At 34.9% G+C, this 16,707-nt stretch overlaps 2 protein-coding genes across 3 annotated transcripts; one reads left to right on the plus strand and one right to left on the minus strand.

Annotated features, from left to right (window-relative positions):
- Window positions 1–2,257, plus strand: LOC120251800 (U-box domain-containing protein 17-like). Its single transcript, XM_039260453.1, has one exon. The coding sequence runs from the start codon at window positions 49–51 to the stop codon at window positions 2,140–2,142; it is 2,094 nt and encodes a 697-aa protein (XP_039116387.1). The 5' UTR covers window positions 1–48; the 3' UTR covers window positions 2,143–2,257.
- An 11,316-nt stretch (window positions 2,258–13,573) lies between these two features.
- On the minus strand, window positions 13,574–16,707 carry LOC120251068 (PXMP2/4 family protein 4). Of its 2 annotated transcripts, none has more exons than XM_039259610.1 (5): window positions 16,433–16,707; window positions 14,785–14,937; window positions 14,557–14,689; window positions 14,420–14,459; window positions 13,574–13,900 (listed from the first exon to the last, which is right to left on the minus strand). In XM_039259610.1, the coding sequence occupies exons 1-5, from the start codon at window positions 16,685–16,687 to the stop codon at window positions 13,816–13,818; spliced, it is 666 nt and encodes a 221-aa protein (XP_039115544.1). In that variant the 5' UTR covers window positions 16,688–16,707; the 3' UTR covers window positions 13,574–13,815. The 2 variants fall into 2 exon arrangements, with proteins under 2 accessions (XP_039115544.1, XP_039115545.1); XM_039259611.1 differs by having other exon boundaries at window positions 13,813–13,900; window positions 14,420–14,452.

A 16,707-nucleotide genomic window follows, 5' to 3' on the forward strand; every position in this document is an offset into this window, starting at 1 on the left:
CCCTATCCCTATCTATCTTCTCCTTCTCGATAACAGCGAAGCTCCACCATGTCGTTCTCGGCCTCGCGGCGGCGCAAGCCTCCGCCGCTCTCCGGCGCTTTCTTCGCTCCTTCGGACCTCTCCGACATCTCCCTCATCCGCGCCCTCGCCAACGTTTCTGCTAATATACTCTCCTCTCACCGCTTTCACCGCCGGGACGACCTCTTTCTCCAGCGGCGTAACTCCCGGGCGCTCCTCTGGAAAATCGAGATCCTTCTCTCTTTCTTTGAATCGCTCATCGATTCCTCCTCTCGCTTGCCGTCTCCGGTTTTGCTTTGCTTGAAAGAGTTGTACATTTTGATTCATCGATGCAAGATGCTCATGGATTACTGCGTCCTTTGTGGCCGGATTTGGTTGTTGTTGCTTAATCCGCTGGTCTCCGGCCGGTTTCATGATTTGAACCTTGAGATCTTGACTCTTCTTGATGTTCTCCCGATCGAGGAGCTCGACTTGAATCCCGATGTTCGGGATCAGATGCGGTTTCTCAGGAGACGGTGTGGGAATTCGAAGCTCTACATCGACGCCGACGATGAGTTCCTCCGTTTCACCGTCTTCTCCTTTCTGAGAGAATTCGAGAACGGTTGTGCTCCTGATCGCTCTGAGCTGCAGATGGTTTTGGTGGACCGGTTGGGGATTCGAGATGCAAGAGCTTGCCAATCGGAGATTGAGTTTCTGGAGGATCAGATCAACGTCCAAGAAGAAGACGCCGACCCGGCGGTACTCACCGGCGTCGCCGCTCTCTTTCGGTACTCCCGGTTCTTGCTCTTCGGTTTCGACGAACTTAGAAGCAGAGAATCGAATAAAGTCCGTGGATTCAGGCGGTCGGAGAGCGACGCCGACGCCGGCGAGGTCACACTGGTGATTCCCAAGGACTTCTGCTGCCCAATCTCATTAGAGTTGATGAGGGATCCAGTGATCATCTCCACCGGCCAGACTTACGACCGTGCTTCGATTTCGCAATGGATGGACGAAGGCCATTCGACATGCCCCAACTCCGGCCAGGCACTCGTCCACACCGTCCTTACTCCCAACCAAGCACTGCGAAGCTGGATTTCTCAGTGGTGCGCTGAATATGGCGTTCCTTATGACTCTCCAGAGAGCTACGAAGCTTCAATGCCTTGCTACAGCAGAGCCGCCATTGAAGCCAACAAAGCCACAGTGTCTATGCTTGTGAAACAGCTACTGAATGGTTCACTGGATGCCCAGACGATAGCAGTACGTGAGCTGAGATTGTTAGCAAAGACTGGCAAAGAGAACAGAGCTTGCATTGCTAAATTGGGAGCAATCCCTCTGCTGAAGCCATTACTCTGTTCATCCAATGCTGTGATACAAGTGAATTCAGTGACAACTATCCTCAACTTATCGATACACGATAAGAACAAGGTGGCGATCATGGAGGAGCAAGGGTGTTTGAACTCCATAGTTTGTGTTTTGAGACATGGATTGACAAATGAATCAAGAGAAAACGCAGCTGCAACTCTGTTCAGTCTCTCTGCAATGCATGAATACAAGAAGAGGATTGCATTGGAGGCCGATGCTGTGGAGGCATTGGCTTGTCTCTTGAAGGATGGGAGTGCGAGAGGGAAGAGGGATGCGGTGATGGCTCTGTTTAACCTTTCGACCCACTCGGAGTGTGCTGAGAGGATGGCTGAGTTTGGAGCTGTTTCTGCATTGATGGGAGCATTAGGCAATGAAATGGTTGCAGAGGATGCGGCCGGGGCACTGGCATTGCTAGTCAGGAGACCTGCATTAGCTCATGCCGTCGGGAAAGATGATCGGGCGGTGAGTTCTCTGATTGGATTGATGAGAAGAGGTACGCCGAGAGGGAAGGAGAATGCTGTGGCTGCATTGCAGGAGATGTGCCGTAAAGGAGGAGCTTTGATGACTCAAAAGGTTGCGAGGTTGCCGTCTTTAGGTGGATTGGTTCAATCACTGATGCTCACAGGGACGAAAAGAGCTAGAAGGAAAGCAGCCTCACTTGCCAGGATGTGCCACAAGTGTGAATTGGCAGCTGCTGCTGCTGCACTTGGTGGTGTGGATTATTCATTATCCAGGACTGGTTCGTTGTCAGTCTCCATGGCGATTTCGGTTCCTGTGTTATAGTTCTTGCTTCTCATTTCTCATATTGTTATATTGAACAAAAAAAAATTATGTATCAATTGGCATTCTTCCATGTTGAAAAAAATGTGGCAAAATTATGAAACAAAATTTATAAACTGAAAGTTTTGAGAAAAAGCCTCTCTTTCTCTGTGTTCTAATCTATATATCTCTGTGCATCTTTTAATGTATCTTTCTCATCCCGAATTCAGTAAAGAACTCAAATATGCCTTTGTTATATCAAGCATGATACTTGAACGAGACAATCTGAAGTTAGCTCTTAGAACTTGCAGGAATGGAGGATCGCATCAAGTGGATTTCCACAACTGGAAATCTGGAAATCTACATTTTTCAAATATTTATAAATAAATCTTGAAAATAAATGAGCACAAAAGACATGACTCAAAATAAGGAAAAAATGACCGATATCTTTTCTTGGCTCTCTTCAGTTGCTGCGAGCCCTAGAGAGAAATGGGAAGATGAGATCTCTACTATCAAAAGAAGTCTAGAGTTCTTAGACACTCGGATGGAGAAGTTTCGTGTGACTTTGTTGAAATAATGGTTAATTTTTATTTCTTAAGCCGCTCACAGGTATTAAAGAATTTTAATTATCCATTAGTTTTATCGATGGTTATGAATCTATTTTGTATTTATATATCTTTGTCCACAGGCAGATTGTGATAACAAATTGGTTCATATTTTTCTTTTCGGTATGACTTGCATTGGTAAGCATACCAACTTGTTTTATTGCCTTGAATATTAAGATTGATATGTATGTTAATTTATTTATTATAGCTATGCAATCAGATAATTTTGATGAAAAATGTCATGTTCCTATGTTAAGGGGTGATAATTATAAAGATTGGAAGGAGATGATTCTCCTCCAGTTGGGATGCATGGATTTTGATTATGCTATAAGGAAGGATGAACCACCTATGCCGACAGACAATAGCACTCAGGGTGCAATTGCCATGAACGGTGGGAGCGATCTAATCGCTTGAGCATGATGTACATTAAGACACGTATATCTGGTAGTATCCGTGGTTCAATCCCAGATTGTGCAAATGTAAGAGATTTGCTTAAGGCAATTGATGATCAATTTGAATCTTCAGATAAGGCTCTTGCTAGCACTCTCATGACCAAATTTTTATTCATAAAGCTCACAAGTGTTAAAGGTGTGCGAGAGCATATAATGAGGATAAGAGACTTAGCGGCTCAACTTAAGGCTTTAGAACAGATCGATTTTCAGATGCTTACGTTGTGCACTTTATCTTGCACTCTCTTCCACATCAGTATAACGCTTTCAAAATCTCATATAACACACATAAAGATAAATGGTCTATTAATGAGCTTTTGGACATGTGTGTTCAAGAGAAAGGTTGTTATTAGAAAAGAGTGAAAGGGCACATATGCCTACTCGAGGTAAGAAGAAAGGACGAACTAACCTGAAAAAAGATAAAGAAAAATTACTTGTTCAGATCGAGAAGGTCTTACCTCGAGTAGCCATATGTGCACTTTCACTCTTTTCTAATAACAACCTTTCCTCCTCTTGAACACACATGGCCAAAACCTCATTAATAGACCATTTATATTTATGTGTGTTATATGAGATTTTGAAAGCGTTATACTGATGTGGAAGAGAGTGCAAGATAAAGTGCACAACATAAGCATCCAAAAACTCGATCTGTTCTAAAGCCTTAAGTTGAGCTGCTAAGTCTCTTATCCTCATGATATGCTCTCGCACACCTTTAACACTTGTAAGCTTCATGGATACTAGCAGATATACGTGTCTTAATGTACATTATGCTCAAGCGATTAGATCGCTCCCACCGTTCATACAAGGCAATTGCACCCGGAGTGCTATTGTCTGTCATCACAGGTAGTTCATCCTTCCTTATAACATAGTTAAAATCCATGCATCCCAACTGGAGGAGAATCAACTCCTTCCAATCTTTATAATTATCACCCCTTAACATAGGAACATAACATTTTTCATCAAAAGCATCTAATTGCATAGCTACAATAAATAAAATAGCATACATATCAATCTTAATATTCAAGGAAATAAAACAAGTTGGCATGCTTACCATACCGAAAAGAAAATATGAACCAATTTGTTATCACAATCTGCCTGTGGGCAAAGATATATAAATACAAAATAGATTCATAATCATCGATAAAACTAATGGATAATTAAAATTTCTCAATACCTGTGGGCGACTTAAGAAATAAAAATTAACCATTATTTCATATGATTAATTACATAAATATAACAAAATCCCTGTGGAGCAAAATCATTATATTAAACATAATTAATCACAACTTGTCACCTGATAAAACTAATAAATAATTAAAATTACTTAATACCTATGCGCGACTTAAGTAAAAAAAAATTTATTCATTATTTTATCCTAATTAATTATAAGAAATATAATAAAATCCTTGTGGGTCAAAATTATTATACTAATCATAATTAATTACAATTTATGCCAGTTAATCTAGATGTGATCCATCACACTCATAATGTGTAATTTACAATTTTTAAAATTAAAATCATGAACATTGTGGCTATTCAATAATTTAACAAAAAAATCATTCGATCACATGACATACTAATCATATACATGAACAAATTCAATGTTAATAATTAATTATATAAATTATAATTAATGCACTTAATGTATGAATAATTCATACAAACAAAACCTGAAATTTAAATAAATAACTAAACAGGGTTTTACATGCAAAAAATACAATAAAGTAATGCAAGTTTTGCACAAACACCCATTAACCTATTTTATTTAAATACATTCAAAATAATGAATAAAATTAAAATAGAAAAAAATAATAATAGAATTAGGGTTTTCTCTCTTTTCCCATCATGGACAGCCGCCACCGCCGGACCACCGTCTGCCGCCTGGCCTAGCAGGGCTAACCCAGGTCTAGCTGTGGCGTGGCTAGACATGCACACATGCACAGACGCGCTGCCAGCCGCGGCTGCTGTCTTGGCAGCTAGGGACAGCCATGACCCGAAACCCAACGCACACGCGGGCAGGCTCTGCGCACGTGTGTCGCGAGAATGGGCCTTTGTGTGTGAGGCCTATCTGCGGTCTGACAAGCTTGTTTGCATACTTTGTCTATAATGGGTTAAGTTTTAGGCCTAATGCCCAATTCTTTTAAACCTTAAACTATCATAATTTATTTCATTATAAAACATGCGTAAATATTTAATTTATACAAACCCTAATTCATGCATGTTATTTTTAAAAAACACATATATGTCTAAATTTAATCATGTTAGGCAGAGGTATAAAACCTGACTCTGATACCAATTGTTAGATTTTTCATCAAACTTACGACATCTATGTCGTATATTATATGCGGAAGCAGGATCACTTACCTCCAGCCATAGCAATTTGTTGAAGACGACGAGAGCCTTGAGTCCACGCTTAAACTAACTAGAGACTCTTCCAATCTATCATGTCCTCTCCCATTGATGGAGGTAGGTATTTCTAAGAACGATAGATTGGGGACCTCTGGTGCTGTCTATATATAATCCTTACCATTAAAGGATTAACTCAACTTAAAGGTTTAAGTTAGATCACAATTCGAAGTGCCAATTAGAATTAAATTAGGATTCTACTAGATAAGTCATCGACTACTTTTTTTTAGTTTGAATTCAGTTTGAATCAATATCATCACGAAATTGAATTCAGAATAAAACTCAAACTAATATTTACCACCAGAGGAGGTTCATGATCAGGGTTATTTTTTTAGTAGGGTACCTTATTATACCCGTGCTTCATTTTGAGCACTTTTTTTTAATTCGTATCAAAATGAGCATTTGAATTTAATTTTCTTTCACAGGGAGGGCACTAATGTTATTCCAGTGATTAAATGCTTACGTGTCCACCGGAGATCTCACGTGGACTCCAAATTTCCACATCACTTGAGCACGTGGAATGGCCACGTGGACAACTAATCCAACTCATCAAAAAACCGCCACGTCAGCCTTCTTCTCCCTTTTGACTTCTCTTCCTTCGCGTTCAAAGAAATATCCAAGAGCAGCATCTTTTTTTCAAACATTCCCTTCATCACTGTAAGCAGTCCAGATAAGTTATGGAATCCATTGTTTCCTCTTTTTGGTTGCAAGATCTGAATTTACAGGATGTTTTGACCTGTGTTTGTCTTTTGCAATGGTTCTGTAAGAGTCTGTTCCACCAGTACTGGGTTAGCTTCAATTATGCCCTTCTTTCTTTGTCTCATTGTTTCAAGTTTTTTTCCTTTCTGACCTCCTTTCTTCAGCATTGTGTGCATCCTGCTCTTGTGTAATAATACCCTATATTATTGAAGAACATAAATACTTAAGAAAAATGATGAGCAAGCAATATATTGTAATGCCTAATTTCAATCTAGTACCTGTAAAGGTTCCACTTGAACATTTTCAAATGTTGTAATTTTTTCACTGAATTGAGATTCAATTAGGTGATCAACCTGACAAGTTATGAGAAACCAAATTAAGATCCAACTTGTAAAATTAAATTGATCCAACGAAAATCTTACCAATTGTAAATGATCCTCTAGAACTTGTGGATCTATTCCATCCATAGGGTCATGACAATTTACCTGCAAAGGACAATATAATTATTTGGACCTACTGTACAAATATTCATTCGTAGGATGTGATTAAATCACCTCATCCTGGGGCAGAGTTGTTGTTGAAGTCCCAGTTTGTCCTCCATTATCATCATTGTTAGTATTAGTTCCCTGGAGAGGAATGCAAGTTGGATTTGAATAAAAAAAACAAGAAGGAACCTATGTTTAGTCGCTTGGCAAGCGCTCTGGAGGTGGTATGTTTCCCTGGTTTCTCACTGTCTACTTTCTATTGGAACTCTGCTCTTTCTTGGCAAACAAGGAGGAGAAGAAGGTGGACGACAGGAGATAGTTAGGGCAAACAAGGGGAGCTCTCTCTCTGTGAACACAAAGAAGGAGAAGAAATCGAAGGAGAGAAGAAGGGGCTTGGGCTGACGTGGCGGTTTTTTGATGAGGTGGATTAGTTGTCCACGTGGCCATTCCACGTGCTCAAGTGATGTGGAAATTTGGAGTCCACGTGAGATCTCCGATGGACACGTAAGCATTTAATCACCGGAATAACATTAGTGCCCTCCCTGTGAAAGAAAATTAAATTCAAATGCTCATTTTGATACGAATTTAAAAAAAGTGCTCAAAATGAAGCACGGGCATAATAAGGTACCCTACTAAAAAAATAACCCTTCATGATCATAACTCGGGTTAGGACTCTTTGTTGGCCTTGAGGATGGTTTTTCCTCCTCACACAGTTCTTATATTTTCTGTTTTTTTGGGTGAATGATGTTTGTTTATCATATTTAGTGGTAGCTGTTCCAGTTTGTTTTGTGATCGGTTTTTATACTTGTTCTATTTTAATTGAGGTGGTTATCTAATTTTTTTAAAATAAATAAATAAAGGTGACCAAAACCTGCACTTGATGTTATCACAGCCAGTAATTTTTTCAAATTTCAACACAAGTCCTGCGTGAAGGGCACCGTCCACATCCAATTCGCATGGCATGGTCGAAGGAGAAGACCAAGGCCAGGATTTGGAGAGTGGGAATTAATTTTTTTGTTTTAAAAAAAAAAAAGGAAACGAAGAAGTATCTGTAAAAATTTTGGCCATGTTTGTAAGTTTTGAAAATATATATGATGATGTTTAAAATTTCCTTACTGAATTAGAAACGAGTTTGTTTCTGAAAAATTACAACTGCATGTAAGAATAGATCTAGAGCTGACGAAGGTGACGCAGCTTTTCTTCAGATTTATAGACGGGCTTCCAAAAATGTCCTTATTTTTTAGTGGATCAATGAGTACATGCGTGGTATAATTGTAATTTTCCAAAGGGGTTCATATGCAAATAATACCACAATAATAAAGGTAAGAAAAAGTGGGTCCCTGTCACTGAGGTCTCCGCTCGCTAGGGGTGGACATGGGCCGGGTGACCTATGGGTTGGCCCGAACCCACTTAAAAAATCTGATCTCGGGTTTAGAAAGTTTGCAAAATAGCCGGGTTGAGCTCAAATGTTTTAGCTGATTGAATTTCAGTGGGTTTGGGTCGGATGAATTTTGACCCTGACCCGACCCTACCCGACCCGAATAAATAAATAATATATATATCATATATTATATATAATATATATAATTATATATATATAATAGTAATAGAACTTGAAAAAGAGTAAATATTTATAATACTTGTGTTGTATTTTTTTTTTTTAAATGTTTGAAAAAATTTTAGGGGTTGTAATAGTAGTTTTATTTAGTTATTTCAATTATTTCATAAAAAAATTATTTATTTTTTTAGGGTCGGGTTAGGCACTGGGCCTAACGATAATCAAATGGGTCGGGGTTTGGATCAAAACAATTTAGCCCGAATACTGGCCCGACTCGAATATATGGGTTGTATATTTGAGTCTAGTCACCCTGGGACCCGACCCGGGTTCTACCCATGTCCACCCCTACCGCCCGCCCTGCCTTGGCCTTGGTTCCCTTCTCTCCTTCTCTCTCTCTCTCTCTCTCTCTCTCTCTCTCACTCTCTCTCTCTCTCTCTCCTTCCAACTTGTATGGACGACATCTATTTTTATTATTAATTATTCCCGTGCCAAGACTTGTATACACATGAAGCCTAGTTTTATAATATCTGTTCTTATTTATAAGAGTTAATTCAAACTTTTTTTTTCCGTGATTACATTAAAGCCAAAATTTAATGTTTATTTAAAACAGAATGAAACCACTAAAATTGGATAGTTTTTTATAATTTTTATTTAGAATGAACGAAAAAGTTGTTGCTAATTAAATGCTTTACATTTAATGTGAATATATTGCTACTATCATAGTATATTTAATTTAATATAATTATTAGATGAAAATAATCTGGAATCTGTAGTCGATTTTATACGAAAAAAGTATTATAACATTTTGATTGGCAATTCATTTTGAAATGCGACAAGCACCGAAACTCATGAACAAATATGTGGGAGAGCAGCGCTCACCACCAAATCATGCCCTCACCTTGCGTGAGAGCCACGCTCGACACTCGAGACGAACACCCTACGCAAAGAACCAGATGCCAATAGACCAAATGGTTGTTGGCCATTGTTTATAATTATAACTGATTTAATAATTGAAAATCTTATAATTATCAATGAAATAGTGTTTGCTTCTTGTTTTTCATATTGCCATAAAAAATCTATTGGCATTATTTCATGTTGCAAAAAAAAAAATAGTAAAAATTACGAAGCAAATATAAAGTAAAATTTACTGATACAAGGAACAACACTATGTTATATATTAAAAGCCAAATATCATATTATATCTATCTCATTTCAGATTCAGATCTATATATATATATATATATATACTAAATTTGATTTAAAAAAGAATAATAGAAATTTTTAAGAAGAAATTGATGATTGTATCATATCATGGTCACCTCGTTGATGATTGCAGTAATGGTGTATATATGTATACCCCAAATTAATGTATGAATTTTACTAGAGAGTAGAGAAGAAAAAAGGTACTGTAAAAAATCAAAATAATATTAATAATATTAAGTTCATTTTATAAATATAAACCTTAACAAAAAAAATAACACACATCAACAAAATAAATAAATAAATAAAGCAACGATATTTTTTTTTTTAGAAATCGATGAATAAATATAATTTGTTTATTTTACAAATATTAATAAAAAACAAATAATACTCAATTAAACTCTAAGAAGTCATATCGCTTGATTCTGAAACCAGGGTATCAAATTTCTAAAGTTAGCTTTCTTCTTCAACGATTAGTCTTCTCCTATTCGGCTGCCAACACTCACAAGGATATGGATTCCCACAACGATAGCAGAATATTTTGTTACACCTGAAAATACAAATAAATAAATAAATAATCCTTTCAATGGTTTCTCATTATAAACATGTGAATATATATATATATATATATATATATATATATATATATATATATATAAAAGTAAAGGGTTAACTGAAGAGGATATATACGAACTTGCATCTGATTGCACAGCAACCGTCCATGAGTTCAACAAGACTTTTACAATTTGGGCAACTTTTCCATCCTTTATTCTCGGCAAGCTTCATAAGTTGAAGAAGATCAGAATTACTATTATTATTAGAAGTAGTAATAATATTGGTATCTCTTGGAACTGGACAAGAGGTCAGACACATCAGTGATCTCTTGATCAATGGCAATGGTGGTTTGAAAACCTCATTGCATGCTGGGGAGGGACATGGAAGGCAGGCTTTGGTCCTTTGATTTTTTATGTACTCTGAGATGCAGTTACTGCAGTATGAGTGGTTGCACTTGTATTTTCTGAACCTGGATTTTGAGGGTAGAGTCTCTAAGCAGATGCCACAAATGAATGAGTCTTGGGATTTGCTCTTGTTTTTCTTAGAGTGGAATTGAGGAATCCATGAAAACATCTTGATGCTGATGAAGAAGATGTTTGTGTTTATTGATTTTATTGTTTTGTTTATATATATATTACAAAATTAGATAAGCCCTGTTCATTATGTATATATATATATATATATATATATCATTTATCCAATGGCATTTATCTATATTTTTGAATTTGATTATATATATATATATATTCAAACAAAATGAGTGAAATTGAAGAGATTCTGTACGTAAGATTACTGAAATATTAAAGAAGATAATTTTAAAAAATTGATTATATCTAAAACAACCGTAATTTTGTACTTTTAGATAGGATTCAATCATATTTCTAAAGAATCGCATGCTACCTTATGCCATGTGAAATTTTATCTAATAAATGATGATTTTTTTATTAAAATAATATTTTTAAAATTATTTATTAAATTTTTTTTTCATAATTATTTATAAAAATACACATTTTTTATTTTTAAATTAAACGTCCCACTACTTTTTTTTTTAATATTTAAATTTTATGTTTTTTTAAAACTATGGGCATATTAGTTTTTTAATATTATACTTTTAAAAACTGTGGGTTTTAGTAGTTTTTTTAAGTAAAAAAAAATTTACATTCAAGCCCTTATAATTTTTATTAATTTTTTAATAACTTATTTATAAAGGGACTTTGTTAGATGCATAATCCACGTTTATATCCTGGTCTTACAATGCGAAGACTATTCAGGACGTCCAAAATCTACCAAAATTCGTAATGATATGGACATAAGAGAAGGCGATCAGCTAAAGCGTTGTGGCTCTTGTGGGTTATGTTGCAATGAAGGTCACAATCGTCAAAATTGTTTGAATGCCGCTAGTCCAAGTTGTATGCAATAATGTAACCTAAATATCACACTTGTTGAATTATTTATAATATATGTAATTGATTTAGTTCATTCAAATGAGTTCGGTTTAGTTGTGAGGGTAATTTTTACATATTAAATTTTTTTAATATTTAATATTTTGTTATTACGAAAAAAATGTTATAATTATTTATTTAAATTATTAACAGTCAGTTATAATTAGTGAAATTAAAATAACATAGTAAAAATAGAGAAAAATTGAAAAATAAATTGTAAAAAAAATTAATAGAAAATTATAAGAGCTTGAATATAAACCTCAATTCTGATTTAAAAAACTATTAGGACGTACAATTTAAAAAAAAATAAAAATTTAATATTAAAAATTAATGGGGCCCTTAATTTTTTTAAATAAAATTTAAATATTAAAAAAAAAAGTAGTGAGACCCTTAAGTTTAAAAAAATATTTAAAAAAAAGAAAGAAAATCCACATTTCCTTAAATAATTACGGAAATATGTATTTCCGTAAATAATTTAAAAAAACATTATTTTAATAAAAAAAGTTATAATTTCACAATAATTTTTATTTTATTTATTTCGTATTGAAAGCTGATTTTATCCATAAAGGATTTATTTTATTCAAATTAAAAAAATTTTAAACTCAAATTTAGATGTTTTTCTTATTCATGGTCTATACAAAAGAAATTTTTAGAAAATAGTGAAGTTGACTCACAACAACACCTTGAGTAATAACTTCAACCATTCAAAATTATTTGATAGTTAATTATTAGTAAAAAACTCAAATTGAATGCTTAGATAATTAAGCATGCTTGGTAGGATATTTAAATTTTATAAAATATATAATTAGCATTAGTTTCCTCCAATATCTCATTGTTATCATTTATGAGGCATCTCCATGGCTAAAGGATGAAAGTGGATGGGAATTATTTTTTTTATTTTTGAAGTTATAACTTGTTTTAGCCACATATAAATAGCCTTCATTATTTTCTTTTTTTTCTTAAAAAAAGAAAAGAAAAGAAAAGAAAAGAAAATGATCATATGCAAAGCATCCATTTAAATGCGTATAAAGTTTCAAAGCACAAAACTTGGGCTTCCCGTTATTTCCGTGAAAACAAGCAATTTGCATGCCTAAAAAAAAAAAAAAGATTAAAACTAAAATTAGAGTGTCACCCAAAAACAAGTCTTTAAAACCAACGTCATTAATATTATTGATAGAATTGCATGATGACTTTTAAATGAAATATTTACTCAAATTATATTAGTCAACAAAGTCCAAAAAATTTAAATTTCAAAATCAAGTGTAATAGGGAGCGTTAAAAAGCATAATAATCCATCTTTTGAAATAACAAATCATTAATTCAAATTTACCTTTATTGTTGTAAAATAAATAATTACAATTGAGGGGATTCATATGTGAAAGAGAATCTGAGATTAAAACTATTTCTTTCATTTGATATTAATTCAAAATTAAGTTAATATATGCGAGATATTAAAAAAATATAGTTTTAAGTTAAATTAAGACCTTTTAATCTAATATAAAAATGAAAATTGCTTGTCACCCACACAAAATAGATAATTACCATAACTCATGCACATATTTACTTTTATACCAACAAATCATTGTTATTTGCTTATATATCTCTCCAACCACAATCAATTTAAAAAAAATATATATAAAACATCAGCCTCCCTTCCCCTCAAGAGTACAAAATTTATATATATATATATATATATATATATATATATATATATATATATATATATATATAATTAATATTTTAATAATTATATATATATATATTCAATGGCAAGGGGGTGCTTGAACACACCCTTGCCCTTCTCTAGATCCGCCTATGTATGTATATGTTTTTTTAATAAGAACTTAAGTTGGTGTTTAGAATTGGTTTTTCAGGGGCAAGAAAATATAAGAAAATATATAATTTTTTTCAAGCAGATAAATATTAACATTCCACGGGGAATGCAAGAAATTAAAAAATTATGCACAAACTGCAGGCTTTTCCACTCAGCAATTAACAAATATTAGAAGAAAGCAACCCATAACAAATCATAAACCACAAGTTACACACATAGTCAAGAGAAATTTTGTTTCAGCTTGGATTAAGCCAAAAATAGCAAATGAATTCAACAGTAGAATTAACTCGGAAAGTAGCAATTATTCATTAATTGTTGACAAAAATATTCTCTAATCTTCCTTCAGATGAAGCTCTAAAATGATATCGATTCATCAATAAAGGAAAATAAACTGAGAAAGCAGATAAATCAATTAGTTACCAAAACGAGAAGAGGCTCAGTGCTGCCAGATGAGCTTTAACAGATCATTTACAGACTGACGATAAGTAGAAGTTCCAAAATATTGAACAGGTGGACATGAACGCAACACGAGTAGAGAGAGGAACCAACCTGAAATGAAAATAACATGTATGAAAAAGTAGATGTCACACAAGAGTTGTACTATCAATCAAACAACTTATAATCAATGAAAAATTCCAAAAACAATGTGATGTACAGTGTAGTCATAAGTTTTTATAGGGTGGTAACTTCTGTGAGTAGAAGCACAAATATTCTAATCAAACACAAAAGTTAATTGATCAATTCATCCATGCTCATCGTGAACATGTGAAAAATTGAAGCTTCTTTCATATATTCTTCTGGTCTTGGCAAATTCTAACATCAAGGAATGCTAACATGGTTATTTGGTACTATCACACATACAAAGCAAAAATCAAGCGTAAATACAGTGGAGGTAAATAACCTAGGAGGTCTAACATTGAGGGAAGACAATGGAAAACCAATTTATGGAGAGAAAATTTTAACAAGTATCGAATAAATAAACTACTTGAAAGCCTACATTATGTATTAACAACTTGCAAAATCACTACAGGAAAACAAAAAAGTTCAATCATGGTCAAAGTAACTTACCCAAAATTTAGTATGGTGACAGGAATCCAGAACCTAAAACCTTCATCCACCAACAAAAAAAAAAGGACAGAGTTAATGAGTTTAGATGTGAATTGCTATAGCAATGAAGGAGATGACAAGATTAGAATGACAATCACCATAAAGAAGTGTAGGAAGAGCATCCTTCTGGTATTTGTTAGGCAGGTCAGATAACTTCCCAAGCCATAAATTATTCCATGCAAAGATAACAGCAATAACAGATGGACCAAGTATAATCTGGTTCAGCAGAACCTGAAATAAGTTTAGATGCAACCATACATGATTGATTACTTGTCAAAAACTCTGTAATCTGTATAGGTTCAACAATTGAGTTTGTATAACCATACCTTCACTGATAAGTTTACCAATGTTGGGTTAGGCATACAACGATCAAGAAACTGATACCACACATATGTCCCTGGGCCATAGAGAAGAAACCCATAGGAAGCCATTCGCATGGCGCGAAGCCAATCATAAGTTGGCTGAAATGTTGAGGCGTCCTGTAAGCACAGTAAACTCAGACAGAGCTATCAGTGCAAGAAATAACAAGAATGGAGGACAGCATAGCAATTATGTTGAAAATCTTAAGTTCTTAACAAACACCTACAATCAGGTAGCATAGACAAAGAATAAATAAAAAAAATGAAGTTGTAAATTTTTTAAATTTTGAGACAAATTTGAAGTTTCTCTCTTTCAATAGAGTTTTATCCTTACATAAAACTAGGAGATACAAAAAAGAATATGATAAACAAAATGCAGTCAAAATCCCAGTTACCCCAGCTCCTGTTCCACAGATGCACAAATTGAAGTTAATTCAGTGCAAAATAAAATGGTTAGGTACTAGTTAAAACTCAATCCATCAACACACAACCTAACATTAAACTCATTTGCTTGTCCTGTCTCCCCATCAAAGAGATCATCAAGAATGAATCTCGCAAGATGCATGTCCACTAAGGGGGATTTCTATTACCAAAAACAACGAGGGGAGATCATGACATCTATATTCACAGAGTTCAATAAAAATGCACATGTCTTTCCATTCTTCTCTCATTATCATATTGATTTTCATCGCTATCAATGCATGGCCAATACATATGAGGCAAAGCTAGGTATTTGTTTCCATTCTATATTTAGATTCAAAACAATAAGTGTCCAAATTGGACATCATGTTTTTCTCTCTTTACTTTGTTGAGCCAAGAATAAACAAATGATCCACCTCCATACAAGACAAGGCAAATCGCTCAACTTTGGTTAAATCATAGTTGTCAGAAATATACAATGCATATTCTGATGCACAAACACAAGGTTATAAATCCAAGATCCATTCGCAATCTCATCACAAGAAAGACCAACCTTCATTGGTTTCAAGTTTCTTTGAGCTTTTAAATAGACTAAAAATGACACATGATTTTTTTCCCCAAACCAAAAAAAAAAAAAGATGAAGACGACATGTGACAATAACTTGGAAAGTTTAAGAGGAGGGAAAGGGAGTCTCTTTTCCCTTCTTTCAAAATCTAAAACTATTTCATGCCATGTCCAAGAGACGAACAACCTAACATAAAGGCTCCTCATTTATTGATTTTTGGTAACAAATGAATTCCAAAAAAGCGGAATTTTCTTAAATTGATGGAAATTAAAGTAGGAATAGAATCCTTTACTCCACACAACCGCAATCCTCCAATTCTTTAACTTTTACATCAAGTTCCAATTTTCTCACAAAATCTGATTTTCACCACTCATTATAATGTGCATCCAAATGGGTCCGGCGGTCCCAAACAACAACCAAGACAAACAGATAAGCTATCAAAGCCACAGAAATCAGGGAGATACTAGGAATCCATTCGATCTACTGACTAATTTCTCAATGATAAAAAAAAAGGGCAAAAATCAAGCAAAATGCATAGCTGCACAAAGGCACACCCAAAATTAGAAATCAGAGCTTCAAAGCAGCATCCTCAAGGATTAGATTTGCAGAAAAGAAGGTTCTTGACTGACCTTATCCTCCGCATTCGACCCGGCAGGCGGACGACAAGGAAAGAGGAGGTCACGGGCTTGAGCGATGGTGTCGCCAGCGAGAGTGAGAGAGGAGGCAACGGCGGCCTGCTTAAAGGGGAAGTCAACCATAGACCAGCCACTCGTCGTGCGGCCTCCGATGGAGGATTCCGATGAGGATTTGGTGCTTTTCCGGCGAGGGTTTCGGCCTCTCGCGCGGAAGCTCCGCCAGAATCCCCCGCCTCCCAATGCGTCCATTTTCCAAGTCCTTTTCGAAT

This window comes from Dioscorea cayenensis, chromosome 20 (genome assembly GCF_009730915.1).
Source record: "Dioscorea cayenensis subsp. rotundata cultivar TDr96_F1 chromosome 20, TDr96_F1_v2_PseudoChromosome.rev07_lg8_w22 25.fasta, whole genome shotgun sequence".
Lineage (NCBI taxonomy): Eukaryota > Viridiplantae > Streptophyta > Magnoliopsida > Dioscoreales > Dioscoreaceae > Dioscorea > Dioscorea cayenensis.